This window comes from Ceratotherium simum, chromosome 38 (assembly GCF_057802395.1).
Source record: "Ceratotherium simum simum isolate JZ-2026a chromosome 38, ASM5780239v1, whole genome shotgun sequence".
Classification (NCBI taxonomy): Eukaryota; Metazoa; Chordata; class Mammalia; order Perissodactyla; family Rhinocerotidae; genus Ceratotherium; species Ceratotherium simum.
Window position 1 is genome coordinate 26,067,069 of NC_141937.1, and position 17,607 is coordinate 26,084,675.

At 43.3% G+C, this 17,607-nt stretch overlaps 1 protein-coding gene across 3 annotated transcripts in view; it reads left to right on the forward strand.

Moving 5' to 3' along the window:
• Positions 1 to 17,607, forward strand: part of UST (uronyl 2-sulfotransferase) — a 347,600-nt gene that overhangs the window by 294,421 nt on the left and 35,572 nt on the right. The window contains exons 8-9 of one of the 3 annotated variants that reach the window (XM_087425209.1): positions 13,390 to 13,669; positions 14,687 to 16,331. The exons of 1 other annotated variant lie outside the window; for it this stretch is intronic. In XM_087425209.1, the coding sequence (XP_087281335.1) occupies positions 13,390 to 13,669; positions 14,687 to 14,825 (419 nt within the window). In that variant the 3' untranslated portion in view covers positions 14,826 to 16,331. Of the gene's footprint in view, positions 1 to 13,389; positions 16,332 to 17,607 lie in introns of those variants that run through there. One more of the 3 variants, XM_004440946.3, reaches the window with a different exon arrangement.

Sequence of the window (17,607 nt, forward strand, 5' to 3'; positions counted from 1 at the left end):
GCTCATCAAAAATGCAGGTTCAAGGGCCCTGCCTCAGACCCCCTGCAGCGCAGTCTCTGCGTGTGTCGCCTCCCCAGGTGATCCGGTGCAGGTTGTTTGTCTGGAAAGGTGTTCACCTGGCCCTACAGAACGACACAAAGGTAGCCCTCAACACCCACCCCTTTGTGGCCGTCGCCCCCTTCTCATCCCCACTCTGATGCTCCGCTATGAAAGAAGCCCCTCCCAGCCCGCACTGAAGCCAGGATTTTCCGATTGCCAAGGAACTTACTGGAAGTTTGTGCATTTGTGTCTCTCTTTATTGTTTACTCTTCCTCCTCGAGGAGAGAGCCTGTGTTTTCAGCTTTTAGCAGTTCTCTTATGCCCTGGAACCACGCTTGGTGCTCAGTAGGTGTTCAGTGCAGGATGAATGAGCAAATGGAAGCCAGGCAAGAAAATAACTAATGACCACCGACCACCGCCACTGCCCGCTCCCCCCCAGCAATTTGGGCCGATTCTGAGGATAAGTAGCGAGGAGCTGGATCTCCCAGGCAAATAACCTGGCAGCCCCTCCTGTGGGCCGCCCTCCCGTCAAGATGTGATGGGGTTAGGACCCGTCTATGCAAAGTTTCTGGAAATGCATGCCTCTTTGCAGGGCTGGTGTCGGCTTGTTTCCCAAAGGGGGCCAAGGCGCTGGGCTTTATGGGCCCTGGTGACCCACCCCACACAGACCCATCACTTCTCTTCCTGGTTCCTCTTTGTTGCGTTCTTGTATGCAAAATTCAAAGCAAATTGGAACCATTATAAAGGCTCCACTCTCTTTCATCAAAGGAGCCTAGAACTTTCAGGCATTTAAAAGAAAAGTAAATCATGTAACTTTCACTTGGCTACATAGAGGAAAGGTTCTTTTGAAATTCAAAGGGAGCTCGATTTATTTTTTAGTTATTTATATTTCCAGATCTGAAAAGAAGATTGCAAAAAAAAAAGAGAGAGAAAAAAAATCCCTGTGTTTACTTTGCCACCCCCAAGCCCCGAGTCGGCCATGAAGTGCTTTTTGTACTTTTCTCCCCTAATTGCCATAGCTCCAAGAAGCTGGTCTTAACATGCTATCGATCATCCAAGTGGCAAATCACACGCTGGCCCTTTCAGCCCAGTGCATCGCTGCGAGCCACGGTGACACACATTCATTTCCGGTGGAGGCAGCTGTGGGGAGCTGCCTGTGTTTGAACCATGTGGCCTCCCTGTATAATTCAGGAAATGAGTTTACGCTATCTGTGACAAGCATCGTGTTCACACGGTCTGGAGCAGCCAGCAGGGTGTGGAGCTCCACGGGAGTGGCCCTCAGATGTGCTCTCCTCACCCTCACTAATGCCCCAGCCCCACCCACCTTACCGTGGCTTTCATCACACCTGTCACCTGAGAAAGGATGCCTCCTCCCTGGTGTGCTGGAAATTTCTGGACGTGATCTACCCTGAGATTGGTGAACGACAGACTTTTAGACAGAGCGCTTCTTAAAACAGCAGGGTCTCGTGGTTGGTCACCCCTCAGCTCCCCCTGAAGCTGAAGAATTGATGCCTGTCTTTTCACGATGCTTATTTTTTTTTCAGTGGTAAAATCTGGCCCCACTCCTGGTTGTTATTCAACTTGTATTCATTTCTTGCACATAATCTCTGCTGGACCAGGTTCAGACAAGCCCAGATTGTTGGGAAAAGGGGGGCTTTGTTCCGTGTGGAGTGTGCCTTCTCTTAGATCAAGGGACAAAATGCCAAAACCAGCCCGACATCAGAATAGACTGCAAGCCGGTGGTACGGTTTTGTTATTTTGCATATGGTTAACCATCTTGGAGGTCATAAAGCAAGGCCTCTGTCCTCTGGTGCAGCAGCTGGGTTTACACAGTATTTCCAGATTGTTTATTTTGGCCCAGAGCCAGGGCTACGTCGTTTTTCCATTATGCATGTTTGACAGATGAAGAGAGGTGGGAAGGGGGCCTTCATGGGGCAGGCCTATGATTTCCTTTTTATTTACATTAAAGGGACTTTTAAGAGTTCTGAAGGTTATGAACCAGTCCAAACATCATGTCACTGAAGCAGAGGTAGAAAGAGCCACCACTTTTGCAAAAATGTCCAGATCTTGGGCAGTACAGCAACATTCATTTGTGCTTGTCACTGCTCAATCTTGCGTACAAACAGGTTGCTGGTAAATGATGTTTACCACCGCGTTTAACTCCCAGTGTTTGCTTGGGAGGAATGATGAGTCAAGGAACCAGGGCCTGCATGCCTTCCGCTGGCGTATGGGTTCTTTGCAGGTGGGTGTGCTTGGTGCTGAGGGGAGGTGTGTTTCCAGGGACCCTGCGGAGCTTCTTCTTTGCAGTCCTCTCCCTGAAACACCACCTTGCTGAGGATGCTCCCAATGGCCTGGCCTAAGTTCTTCCACCACAGAGCATTCCAGACTGGCCAAAGAGCCATGGTTCAAATTACAGCCACAGCAAAGCCCTTTGCACTGGGTCGAGCACGTGTGATCTGAATGCATGTGTTCCTTCTAAATGAAACATCTTCTTTTGCTGATGGAGAAACAGCATTAAGAAATACCAAAAATTATGGCAAATTAAGTCACGGAACAGCATTAAGAGGTCACACAGATATCTTTTTGCCCCAACGATGTTTGGATTTCTCTAGTTAATGGCTGTAGTAGATAATACCCATGACGTAAATCCGCTAGCGACGAGGTCGCAGTGTGTATTATGTCTTCTACATGGGTGTTTGTGCTTATGGCAAATGTCCCTTATCGCAGCATTTCTTGAGCTGTGCTAAGTATGTGTCAGCGATCTGTCCCCGTAACAGTGTTCTCCAGTGAAGTGGCTAAGAAAGGCAAACACCACTACCTCTCCGGGGCGACCTGTGAGCCTCAACTCCTGTGTCCGCCTAGCCTAAAGAAACTTGATTTCTAGAAATGGAAAGTGTGCTCAGGAAGGACCCTCAACTAAGGAAAGAATTTAGCAAAAACAACATACACATGTATAGACAACACCAAAAGTTGCCCTTTGGGTTAATCCAGTCTTACAGATGGATTTAACATACAAGCTTCAGATCAACAAACCTTTATGGAGGGTCGTTATGTGCCAGGCGTGGAGCTGGGTGCTGGAGAGCTACAAACGAATAAGACACAGTCCCTTTCAGTGTGAAAACCTTTTTGCTGGCTTGCAAGTTCTTCAGCAGGTCCTCCCAGTCTTACGAAAGCATTCCCCTTGACTTAGAACACTCACGCTCTTCTTCTCAGCCGACCCCCTTCATGCCAGAATACACACAGGGCAGGCAGAAGTGGGTGGTTATAGATTTCCACTCAATTTGGAAATTAACAGCAAGTGATGTCGGAGAAAGATGCTAGACTGGGACTCAGAACACCAGCTTGCTGGTCTCAGGACTGTCACTTACTGGTCATACAACGTTGAGCCAGTTTTGTGACCTCCCAGGCCCTTGGGATCTGTAGGTACATGGGTTGCTATGAGGACTGTGTGAGGTGAAGAGGGTCTATGTGAAGGCACATTAATCCTCAGAGCTCTATGCAAAGGAAGGGGATGCTATTCTGATGGACCAAGAGGAAAAGCGGAGGAGGAGGGTCAGTTTATACCACTATCTATAGAGCTTTCATAATGCAAGAAGCTGACCTGACTCAGCAGTCTCCCTACAGACCTCGTTATAGTCTTGGTTTGTTCTCTACCAGCATTGGATGACCAGCTACAGATTTTATGTCATTGGGATTCAGCAATATAAAAAGGATCCCCATTCAGGGCCACAGTGACTCTGTGGGGTCTCTGCCACTGCTGCTCAGGGAGAGTTCAGAGTCTGGGAGCCTAGAAGCCTGGAAGTCTGTCCCCACACCGTCCTGACTCTATGGCCGACTTTGGGCATGTCTATAAGGAAAAACAACCTTTGTTTTGCTATTCAAATAGAAAGGTCAGAGGTTGGTTTTTGTTTGTTTGTTTGTTTGTTTTCCCTTCTGATCGTTCCACAGCTCAAAACCAGTACCGACTTTAAGGAAATTTTCTGCAATTATCATGAAAATGGTTAAGGGGATTCTTCTGCCAATCTCTAAAAATAAATAAGAAAAATGAGAAAACTCAAAAGCATCCTGAAACCATGGCTTCTCTTTTGCCAAAATGTATTTATTAATTAAAGACGGGGGCAGAAAAACACAACATGGCCAGCGCTATCATTCCAAAAAGGCAACTGAACCACAAAGCTAAACACTGGAATTTATAGAGCCCACTAGGAGCTGAAAAATCCCAAATAGGAGGGGAAACCCAGCATTCATGGGTCTCTTGGGAATTTTCTATTAAGCACACTCAGATATTGCCTCTGTCTCCACTTGGCCACTTCTGCACCTCACAGACACAGCCAAGCCTTCTTCGGGTCTGACAACACCCCCTTCCCTCTGTTGGTTTCTGTCATTCACTCAACGAGCATGTACAGAAGGTGCTGTGTTTCCCCAGGTGCTGAGCTGTGCAAGTACGAAGATAAGTGAGTATCGCCCGTATCCTGAGAACTCTCAGCAGAGCAGACCCCGTTAGGAGAACAGCTGCTTGAAACTGGTGGGGATGTTAGGAAAAAAAAAACCCAGGGAGAAGTTCTCAGAGGTCTGATAGTGCCTCAGAGGCCTCCTAAAAGTTTTCCATGTTTTGGTTGAAACACATACCCACACACGAAGACCTACCCTAGACTCGCAGACTTGCACACACAGCAGATGTGCATGGTCAAATAGTCAATAGTGGTTGTGAAAGACCCAACTCCATGCAGAGCATTTAAGTCAAGCCCATTAGGCGTGGTCCCTCCACTAGGGACTTCTGACCAATGAGAGGAAATGTTGAGGCTGTCAAACCAACCAGAGTGAAATGTCCTGTCTGCCCCCATGGTGACCAGGCCCGTGAGGAGGGGGTCTCTCCTTTCACTGTGAGCCACATTCAACCATAGGCAACAGGAGGGGTTAAGAGTTTGGGGTCAGTCGGCACACTGTCCTAGACCTAACTTCTGGCTTCTCCACCTACCAGCTGTGTGACTTGGGCAAGTTACTAAATTCCAGTGTCACATCTGTAAAATGATGATAGTCAGAGAGCCTTCCTCTTTGGGGGATTTGTGAGGATTAAATGCATGTTAGATATCTCACAGTCTTTGCACGGAGACAGCTCCCAAAATGCCTCTTGGTGATGGTGATGATGTCCCATTCACTGCTTATAACTCCTGTGCTTGGTGCAGAAAAGTTATTCAATAAATATTTGCAGACAAAAGAGAGGAAGGTGACACTGGCCGCACGAATGAAGCCTTAATTTTGACGCAAAGCACTTCCTTCCTAGATTTATGAAACCCAGAATTTCCAAATCTTTAAAGTAGAAGCATAAAACTCAAATTTCTGTAGCAGCCAGGGAGGTAACATGATAGCATGAACTTGCATTTAGGGTCTGAGACAAAATGGAGAGCACTGGCCTCTCTCGGGGGGCAGCCATACTCAGCTCCAGAAGAAGATTGCCTCACTTTGAGAGAAGACAGAAATCCAGATTTCCATGTGAAATAGACCAAGGCTTACAACAACTAAGTCAATTTCCAAAAAAAAATTCTCCACAGGCCAAATAACACATAGCCTACCAGTCAGATCTCAGGCTGCTGTCTCTGCCGTAATGGAAGGAGTTTGTTTGTCTCTTCCTTTTGAAATGTTCACAAGAGACATGAGCCCCTTGAAGTCATCTCTCGGTCCCTTTCCTCTCAAAGGATGCTCATGGGGTTAGGTCTTCACTTCTTGATGGTTCCATTCTACAATATCTGTGCACCTAACAAGGGCTACTTCACTTCCCAAAAGATGCTATTAATAAGTATAGATTTTTAAAGCATGATTGTTTTGTGGCTGAAATAACAACAGACTCCAAAAAAATCCTAACAACTTCCTCTAGAACTGCTGTTATGGCAATCTGGAGGGAGGCTGATTCCGTAGTTCATGTAGCTTTGTTTTGTTTGGAGAGAAAGTCTGGCGTTTTACAAAAATGTGGAACATTTAGCAGTGGAATGACTTTTCCATAGCACTGATTATTATACAGCAAGACACTTAACCATATGTCTTTGAAATGTGATTTTAATAATTCTCTACTAACTATGCAAGGCAAACTACTCTCTGCTCTTTCCGTACAAAGGTGATCATTTTCTGCAGGCTCACGAAAGCTTCGCTGGTTATGGCCTAGCACTTAGTTAGGGGAAATCTCAACAGAAATGGAGACCTGGGCTCAAACTCTCACTCAGTCACTTACTTACTGGCTGTGTGACCTTGGGCAAGTCATTTAATCTCCCAGAGCTTCTGTTTCCCCATCTGCAAAATAGGAGTCATGGCACCTCACAGGGTCATTAGGAATATTACATAAAATAACATACGTATAGGCATGATCCAAACCCATGATGGGTGTTTGCCATCAGTGTTGGTAGAATCTGAATCTCTGCTTCTCCTGTCACGACACAGCCCTCCTATTTCTGACCGTGCCGTAACCCTCTGGCAATATCATTAACCTTCCTATTAAATTTGGGAGCTCTGTGGAACACAAAAGGACAAAAAAGCTGTAATCGTTTCATATGAACTTTTGGTTATGTGTGCACAGTGGTGAAAACTACAACAGTAGAGGGTTGGATGATACCACCCAGGGCGTAAGGAAGGGAGAAGGGAAGAAAGCTAGACCAGACCCTGGAGAGCTGACATTTAAAGGACAGGCAAGGAAGGAGGACTGGGTGCCGAGAACTGAAGGGAGCCATCAGAAGGAGACCAGGACAACCAGGGAAGTGCTGTTACAGACACCACGGAAAGAGAGGGTTTCAAGACGGAGTGTGTGGCCAACGGTGCTGTGTGGTCATGCTAAGGAGTCATGGAAGGCCTGAGAAATGCCCACTGAGTTATCCACAGGGAAGCAAGAGTAGCTTGAATGGAGTATTGAGGGGACATAAGCCAGATTTTCATGAGTTCAGTCATGTGTATAAGTTGAAAATTTGGTGATAACAAATTTAGATAACTCTTCAAGAAGTTTGGCTGTGATGGAGAGCAGAAGGAGAAGATAAAAGAAAGAGGAGGACACAAGGCAAGGGTTTTCTTTAAGAAGGGAGAGACTTGAGCACCTTTAATTTTGGTGGGAAGGAGCCAGCTGAGAAGGAGAGGTTGACAATGAAGAACAGAGAAGGTGGATAGCCTGAGAGTGGCACAGAGAGAAGGGATAGATGGATGAAGCAAGAATTGGATATTAATGCAAAACTGGAGCTTAGTAAAAAATCAGCTCTGTTAAGAATCCCCAGAAGCAGCTCTCACTGTCCCTCCTGCTTAGACAGGAGATAGGGAAGGGGCTGAGAAGAGTGAGGAGAACTGAGGTAGCTGAAATACTCATGGTTGTCTGTTGCTATCCAGAAGAGATCTTTTAAAGCTTTGTCTTGTAGCCACAAATGAAAACTTTCTCTTGCTCTCACCCTAAAAGTCTGTCCTATCTGTAGAGGTTTCTAGCAAACACAGGACACCATCTCTTAGTGTTTGTTCTGACTAGTACTAATAAATAGCCAAAACACTTTCATCAGGATAGTGAGGTGATGTGTAATTAAAATTTGGTTGGAAAGACCACTTGGGATCTTATCGAATATAAATCTCATTAGAGATCTCTCATTATCTTCCAAAAGTTGGATAAAATAAGTCAATGTGAAGGGATCTGAGTGGGATCCTCTGAGCTGAGTTGATGGAGAGCGCTACAAAGTTCAGACGCTGGTCATTGCAAGAAGGTTGGCTTTTCCCAAACTCTGTAGATCTCAGGTCAATTGATGACTGGGCTTCTGAATAATATTTCCTAGTAAAAACACATAATTACAAGTTCAAGCTAAATAAAGCACCAAGGAAAAGGTTTCCTGGAACTGAGAAACTCCAAATAGTGATGATTGTGTTGGTTTTCGTCATTGATTCTATGGGTATTGGCCTTCTGATTGGACCCAGAGATGGCCTAGTCCAATTTTCTTTCTTTTGGGGGGGAGGAGGGAGGAAGACTAGCCCTGAGCTAACATCTGATGCCAATCCTCCTCTTTTTGCTGAGGAAGGTTGGCCCTTGGCTAACAGCCATGCCCATCTCCCTCTACTTTATGTGGGATGCCGCCACAGCATGTCTTGACAAGTAGTGTGTTGGTCCGTGCCCAGGATCCCAACCTGAGAACCCAGGACCACTGAAGCAGAGTATGCAAACTTAACGGCTACGCCACTGGGCCAGCCCCCCCAATTTTCTTTTTTAAATCAACCTTTTTTCTCCTCCAAATTATAAACCCATTAGACATTCCCACTAAAATGCCTGCTTGCTTTCTGCAAGATCTACTGCAAATCTGGGCTCCCTGGTCCACGTGCAGAGCAGTAGGTGCTAGGCCCCGCTGTCGGCCACCATTATGCTCTGTGCCGTTTTTGAGAAATGTGTGAGGAATAGTGATAAGGTTGTGGACCTTTCTGCAGCGGCAAACAATAAAGCGAAAGCATAGCAGTGGACTGTCATGTGGGCCCTCCTGTCTCTGCCACCCTTCAGCTGCGTGACCTTGAACGGGTCAGAGCCTTGCTCGGCCTCAGTTTCTCCATCTGTAATGTGGCTCTTCCACTGGGGCTATCGTGAGGATTAAATATGATTATGTGTATAAGTGCCTAGTTTATGGCACTTTATGCTTGATACACCTTAGTCCTCACTAAATGTAGCTGTTATCATAAAAATACACCACAAGGGATCAGGCTCGGCTGAGACCGTCACCATCTCTTGGCAAATCGGTTAAATAATGATGTAAATATGTCCTAGTTCTTTTCACTTGTGCTCGAATGACATACTGTCACTTTTGACAGAGCTGCTTACCTGCTGTGCCCACCCACCCACTCCCCCATCCCCAGCCGTAGAGAAAAGCATGCAGGGAAGAGAGTTTTATTGTCATGAACTAGGAGTAGCTTTGTAGCAATTAAACCAATTACCTGATCATGATCAAAGAGGGACATGTATAAATCCATCATGGTATCATTTTTAAAAATCTTCCCCCAATTTTACTGGCTTGATGTTAATAATCCTTTACAGCAAGTCAATTCAGTCCATTATATAGAGCAACATTTTGCATCCAATTTATCTTAAAGATCAGTCTAGGGAGTTACCTTGCTCTAGGTTAAAAATTCAATGGATACTTGTCTTAGATGCTTTGTGGTCAGTGATTACACTATTTTTTTTACGCTGTACATTATTTTTAGGAAAATAGTGTTTTAACCTTACAGAGCTTTGAGGCCCTACAATAAAACAGATCCCAAATTACTTCTTTACAAAGATCTAGGCTCCCCCGTGCTTACTCCCTTGGGTCTTCCTCCAGAACAAGATAGGGTGGCCTTCTGTTTAAGTTCCGGGGACTGTTAAGCCCCTCCCCTTTCATAAAATGTAAATCCAAGTCCTCCTTTCTTCGCTGTTGAAATGTTTATGACTCTACACTTGACCAGCACATAAAATAATTAGCTCCAATATTTATCAGTTACACTGGGGGCTAATACTTATTAGAATAAACAAGATATATGAAAGATTGTTGAAGGAAATGCAGTTCATTGATTTCTCAAAATCAAGGGTTCTTAACAGATCCATAAATGCCTAAGATATTCCTAGGTGGGCTTCTGGAAGTCTATATACCCTCCCAGTCTTTCTGAGCATGAGCTTTAGTTAGGTTTTCAGAAGGGTTAAGAGCTTCTACTCTGGATTTTCTGTGGTGTATTCCCTGATCAAGCCAAAGTTGAGTACTCTGAACCTGCCGTTTTCCTCTGTCACCTGTGAAACTCATGGCTGAATTTACTCTAAGGGTGTTATTAAAATGCTGCTAAATCCATTATGGTTTTTTCTTATGAAAATTCACAGAAGATGTTCTCTATGGTTTTATCACTAGGAATAGATGTGAGTAGGTTGTTTTAAACGAAGAGCAATATACAATGTTAATTTCTTTGTTGGCTGCTGGAAGCTTTAGGGCCAAACTCTGGACCCACCTCCTGCATAAGTAGTTAGGATTCCATAACACATGTTTTGTGTTACTCAATATTGGGGTTTGAGGGATTAATAAATATCACTCATGTTCCCCTACCTGGGTTCAAAACTAAGTGAGAAATAGACACTGGAGATAGACGGATGGAGATCTAAATGTTAGCTTTATTAGGTGTGAGGAGAAATGGACTGGTAATATACCATCCTGAGTTAGACAGGCTTGCCCACAGAGTCACAGGCATGGCTGGAAGCCCTCGCTCTCCTCTGCAGGAGGATGTGCAGTCTCTGCAGAGTGGCACACTCTCCCCAGAGGGGAGATGCTTGTCAACCCCTTCTCCCAAATGCGTCATCAGAGAAACCCCTCTGGCCCTGGGACCTGGGCTACTTCCCTGACAGAGGGGCTGGGCAGGAGGCAGTACCCCAACCACTGTATAGAGAACCTTCCATATGGGGAGGGGAAACCATTACCCCCAACACTGATGTTTCTCCTTTTTCCTTTCCTACCTTCATTCTCCCTTTGCCCAGTTTCCTTAACTATTTAGCTAATTGCAGCATATATATTTCTGCAAGTTTCTTTACATTCTTTTTGGAATGGATTGGGTCAAATAATTTAGCTAAAGAATTTATTTTAAAATCACAGAAATCCTAATATTTTTTGGTATGAGATAACAAAACTCCACACAATTCAGAGTGCTTCAAGAAGAAGGGATTGGGGCCGGCCCTGTGGCTTAGCGGTTAAGTGCGTGCCCTCCGCTACTGGTGGCCCGGGTTGGGATCCCGGGCGCACACCGACACACCGCTTGTCCCGCCATGCTGAGGCCGCGTCCCACATACAGCAACTAGAAGGATGTGCAACTATGACATACAACTATCTACTGGGGCTTTGGGGAAAAAAAGGAGGAGGATTGGCAATAGATGTTAGCTCAGAGCCCGTCTTCCTCAGCAAAAAGAGCAGGATTAGCATGGATGTTAGCTCAGAGCTGATCTTCCTCACACAAAAAAAAAAAAGAAAGAAAGAAGAAGGGATTGTAGGAGTCTGGAAATGAGTGAATTATTTTTCTCATGCCTCTCAATGTTTAACTTAAAACTCCTTGTGCCTTGTCTGTCTTTGATACCAATATTTTAAACTTTGTGTTTTAAAAACCCAAAGGGATATCTATACTTGAAGCCTATTAACATATCTCGCCTCAGATTAGCTATAGTTAATATCTGCAGAGAAGACAGATGTTATAAAATGTTCTGTCATAAACCCATTTTAGAGGAGACTATGCCAAGTTCTTGAACAAAAATTCTAGAACTGATATATTCAAATGTGTCTTATGTCTTTTAAGAGACTCAGTTTGAAAGGCAATATCCTTATTTCAATGAGGCTGTTACTACTCAGAGAATTTTTTTAATCCCTTCTTTAGAATTGCTGTTGGAGGCTTCCGAAAGTATCTCAAATATCCTAAAAAAATGACAAGTCTTTGTCCTGTCGGGTGAATCTGATTTTGGAAACAGCCATTTGGAGCTATATTCAGTAAATAATGTACCTATTCAAATTTGGTGACAAAAGTTTTAGTTAAAAATAAGATGATAAAAGAAAATACCTTGGTAAATCTTCATAATCTTGGGTTTGGTAATGGTTTCTTAAATATAACACCAAAAGTACAGGTAACAAAAGAAAAAATAGATTAATTGGTCTTCATTAAAATTAAAAACTTGTTTTAATCAAAGAAAACTTTCAACAAAGTGAAAAGACAACCTACAGAATGTGAGAAAATATTTGCAAATCATATACCTGATATATATGCAGAATATCCAGAATATATAAAGAACTCCTACAACTCAACAACAAAACAATCCAATTCAAAAGTACTCAAAGGACTTGAATAGACCTTTCTCCAAAGATGATATACAAATGGCCACCAAGCACATGAAACGATGCTCTGCATCATTAGTCATTAGTGAAATGCAAATCAAAACCACAGTGAGTTACCACTTCACACTTACTAGGATGGTTCTAATTTTAAGAAAAGGAAAATAGCAATTGTAGAAGAGGATTTGGAGAAATTGGAGCCTTCATATGTACATTGCTGGTAAAAATGTAAAGTGGTTCAACCACTGAGAAAAACAGTTTGGTGGTTCCTCAAAGAGTTAAACATAGAATTACCATATGAGCCAGCAATTCCACTCCTAAGTATATACCCAAAAGAATTGAAAACAGGGACTCAAACAGATGGTCGTACACGAATATTCATAGCAGCACTCTTCCCAATAGCCACAAAGTATAAACAACCCAAGTGTCCATCAATGGATAAGCAAATTGTGGTATATCCATGCAATGGAATATTATTCAGCCACAAAAAAGAATGAAGTACCATTACATATACAATATGGATGAACCTTGAAAACATTATGCTAGGTGAAAAAAGCCAGGCACAAAAGGACAAATATTCTATGATTCCACTTATATGATGTACCCAAGATAGGCAAATTCATAGACAGAAAGTAGATTAGAGGTTAACTGGAGAGGGGTGGGTAGAGGGTGGGTTTAGGGAGTTAGTGTTTAATGGGTACAGAGTTTCTGTTTGGAGTGATGACAGAATTTTGAAAATACTAGTGATGGGTGCACAACATTGTGAATGTAATTGATGCCAATGAAACGTACACTTTAAAATGGTTAAAATTTTATGATATATATGACATTTTTATGTTATTAAGCATAAATATAAAATATATATAACATTGTGTTATTAATCACTAATATAAAATTAATAAAAATAAGCAGACTTTAGTTATAATTTACCACCATAAAAAATAACCATTCAAAAGTTACAACAGTTAAAATTGCACTTAAGGAATCTAACAGGCCTTCCTTTATTTTTCTAGACAAATGCCTTGCTGAAATAGTAGAATGCAAATGGATTTTGTATGAAATTAAACTATTAATAATAGATATCAATATTTTAAAAGAAAAAGAAAAAGATGATTAGAACGTGGTGAGATCTTTTTTCTGTGCTTCCTTCTGAAAGTGAATCCCTTTACAGAAATAAAAGAAGAAAAGTAGGGAGATTTTGCTGTTTAAAAGAATACATAACTTATAGTAAATTGAATTGTGGTCAAATTGCATAGTTCCCATTCCATTAGAACACATTCCCAAGAACGTTAGATCATGTATGTTTAGTCAACTAATGTTGATATCAGCAGCTAGAATACGGTGACATCTTTCCACTCATTGGAACGGTGAGCATTGTTGGGAACCCATTTTTCCCTCCTATTCCTTGGATGTCGAATTTCTTTCTTTGGTATCTGCCGGTATCATGCAGGTCCTGGAGGCTGCACCGTTATTCCTTTACAGCAAAAGAATTGCAAACGATTGCTTATGTGCAATCCCGGTTCTTTTCCAGAGCATAGGAAACTTGGAAACATGACTGTGACCGTGAAGAAGACCGTCCCCTCCTCCGAGGCCGTGCAGATGCTCTACCAGCGGATGAGATATGAATACGAGTTCTACCACTACGTCAAAGAGCAATTCCACCTGCTGAAGCGCAAGTTCGGACTGAAGTCTCACGTCAGCAAGCCCCCTCTGAGGCCCCAGTTCTTTATTCCGACTCCACTGGAGACCGAGGAGCCGATTGACGATGAAGAACAAGATGACGAGAAGTGGCTAGAAGATATCTATAAGAGGTGATGCCAGCACTGTGTTGCCTCCAGTGGCTTTATCTCCCTTTTCCAGAAAGTTTTTTGTTTGGGGAAGACAAATCCTTAAGGGACTAAATTAATGCTCGGTGGCATTAAAAAGAACAAAACATTCCCACATGTTGGGGTCATTGGGAGATGCCCGGTTTTGCGGGTTTTATTTGTTTAATTTTATTCCGTGTTTTTCCTGGCTCCTCGGGTCCTTCCCAGGTGCATTAGGTGGCTCCATCACAAGGCACCTCGTCATAAAATAGCTTTTTCCCCTCTAGTATAATGAGAGAAGGGGGAGGAATACAGTCCATAGCCCAATAACTTATCATTTGTAAAATGACTTGTAAAAATATTACCTCAGTGGTAGGAAACATCCAGACTTGTATATTTCGGTAGAAATACAAAACCGCTTCAGAGATCAGGGAATCTATTCTAGAAGGATCTAAGAGGAGAAGGTAAGACTGATAAGGACATCAAAAGGGAAGATGGCCCTGGATGAGTGGTTTCTACCCACATGGGTAGAATTCTGCCTCTGGTCCATCTCAGGAGACATTGTCACCAAGAGCAGCATGCTTATCTCTGAAAGAGCAAGTCAGCTTGGGCCACACCCCCAACCAGTCCAGAACCTTGAGGACATTTCAAGGTCAATGTGCATGGCCAACTCCATTGAGATATTCCATTTCCAAGCACCGTTCTGACAGATGTCAAAGTAGCATAGCAGGGAAAGAAAATTGTTTGCTGTGTAAGGAAGAGTGTAGGCAAGACAGATCATCTCTGGAGGTCGTGTGACACCAGGAAAGTGGCATGGTTGTGTTCTTTGCACCCAATATGAAACATCTCTCTCCCCAGCATTGCTTTAACTGGAAACCCAGGAACCCATTTAGTTCTGGCATTTGACTCCTGTGGCAGAAGTTGTAAGCCTGACCCCAGACAGTGCATCATTTATCAGGCACCTCCCTAGCCAGGTTGGGTCCCACAGTACCTGGTATCTTTCACCTTCTGGTCCCTTAACAGGTACGTGTTTTTGGTAAAAAGGGGTACTGAGTTCTATGCAGAAGCAGTGGAACTACAGTCCCTTTTCCTATGGAAGCAGCTTGCTCCGAGAACCCTTACTAGGACATCAAGAAGAGAAACAGCGAGAGCTTCTGGGTAAGAGACTGTTGGACCAGCTTTACGAGTAGGTGTCTGCCCCCAGAGTGATGGATAGATGTTGGGCAGTCCCATTGCTCCAAAATATCTCTTCTCCCCATCCCACTCCCAACGTCCGCCACCTATCCATGATGCCCTGGTTCTTTGCATTCTGAAATGTTTTCATCTCTAACAGCCAGGCCACCCCTGAAAATACTTATAGTCCTGGGTGGATAATATATAGGCAGCTGAGAAGCAAGGGTGCAGCTGATGGTGGCAGGCGACAAATTTTGTCTCCTTCATGTTTTTTCCCCTAGAGCCAGCCCTTCAAGAGCACTAGCAAAGCGTGAGTTGGGAATACTTAATAGTAAATAAGACCCTGACTTTATACAAGCTGCACGTTTTCTACTGTTCAGAAACCAACAAGTCTCTAGAGTTTTTCCTTCGTTCACTAAAATTGGACGGTAGCCAAGATATAAAGCAAGTCATTTGGACCCTGTCGAGTGTGCACTAAAGCTACTTTATCATGAGATGTATTCAGAAGGCTCCACCCCGCAGGAGTCCAGTGAAGGCTGGGAACACAGGGGCACAAAGTCCAGCGTTTGGCCTCTTGCGGGCCTCTTCTCTGCCGCAGAGAACTGGGGCAGGAAAGTGATTAAGAGAAATGTTCTTAGAAGAGGAAATATCCTTTGTCCTGTGTAGAGAGACCAGGGCCCTACCACAAGGCTGACCTTAAAAAAGCAATGCAGAGAACAGCTATCATATTCAGAACAAAAACAAGAACTGTTGCCTGGTCCGTTGTGAGTCACTTCTACGAAACTGCACATAAAGAGCAATAATTAGTTTACACGCTGTGCAATCTCACCATCTGAAAACGAAGTGGAGTTGGCTAAGTGTTCTCTGCTGTTGTCAGAAAATCAGGACAATTGATCACTCAACACACGCATCCTTTTAGTGCAAGTTCACATGAGCATGTCTACCTGTGTTCAAAGGCATTTATTGTCAGCAGTGATCATTATCACATCACAACAAAAGATGCTAACGGATTCCCTAGCAGGGGCTTCATGTTATTTTGTCCCTAAAATAGCCTCTAAGTCCTAAAAGTCAGGGCACCTCATCAATTTATTTGGCACACACGACAGCATTTCTTTGGCCCTGAGCCCAACAGAGTTTGTACTTCATGAAATATATTGTACATTTTACATAGTTTAATTTAAAAAATACATTTTAAGCTGGTTGATCTTTGACTGCCTTATTTATTATAACCTTTCAGCACATTCCAAGGTTTTAGTTACTCAGGAAGGAGTTAATTAAAATGATTTTATTTTGGTCTGTTGGATGTTTTTTAAAAGGAAAAATTATTATTATGAACCTTCAGCCTACTTTCCTTGAGTGCCGTAAAAGTGCTTGTAAATCTTTTTTTTTTTTTAAGAAGAAAGAAAAAAATGATGTTTGACACTGATGGAAATTCAAAAATATATATGGAACTGAAACATTAGCTTAGCTAAAATAAAAGCAATCTGTGTCCGAATGAAGTGTTCCTTAACTTATTCATTACCCATATAAATAAATGAATATACCTAAGTTGAAAATTTTCCATTCTGTTGAGAGCTGAAAATAAAAGTGTCTGCAGTTCCTCACAGCCCCCTCAGCCTTCTTAATTGGCCAAGCTTTTGTCCCTCAAGATGGGATTTTTGGAAAGATGCATTTTTAAAAATCTACGAACTCATTCTCGTAATTAGATGACACCAAAAAGCTGGCTGAAAAAATGAGCTAGTCACTCATTCATCTAGTTGTGTGTATAAAACCCTAAACAGCTGACTCTATCGCTGTGGCTACTGGTGGCTTTGCTGTCAGGGAGCTGCATTGGAACCATCAGCCTAGGGTGGCGTGTGTCTATGCTGCACGTCTATAGTGACGTGGGAAAGGACAGGTGTGCCACGCCATGTCTCACAGTGTGTACGCTGGTCTCTCTCAGACATGTACAGCCTCAAAAGCTGGATGATTCTAACCTCCCAAGTTTTGATTGAGAAATTTGAATGAGAAATTTCATTGCTGCATCAAATGGAACTTATAGGGGGCGGGGGGTGGGGGGAGTCCCCATGCTTTCTAAATATAGGACACCACATCCAACTACATGTGTCTGTTTTGTAAAAGAAAAGAATCAGAGGCTTGGTAGTTAATGAAAGAAACATGCATCTTGGTAATAACGTGCTTTATTCTTACTTGAAGTAAGAATCTGAGAGTCCTAACAGCAAAGGGACGAGTGGTTACCTTTCCCCGTCACTTGATTTGTTCCTCTGTAATCCCGCCACGTGATGTGGGACTCTTGTGAACTTTAAAAGCAAGATTACTAAACAAAACCTGGACTCTGCTGCCATCTGAGTTGCTCGTTTGGTCTAGAGGTCTTTATAGATGTTCCGTTATCTGCGGGTTTATCCAATGAGCTACTTGGCTTTAAATGAATTTTACGGATAATGGCAGCGTTTCTTAAAAGGCAGAATGATGACCCATAACCATGCAGAAAAATAGTTGTGTAGGTCAAAACTGTGAAATTCTTTTCAAGTAAAAACAAAGAGGACTTGGGGCCGGCCCCGTGGCGTAGCGGTTAGCTGCATGTGTTTGGATCCCGGGCGCGCACCGAAACACCGCATGTCAGGCTGTGCTGTGGCAGCGTCCCACATAAAGTGGAGGAAGATGGGCACGGATGTTAGCCCAGGGCCAGTCTTCCTCAGCAAAAAAAGGAGGATTGGCATGGATGTTAGCTCAGGGCTGATCTTCCTTACAAAAAAAAAAAAAAAAACAAA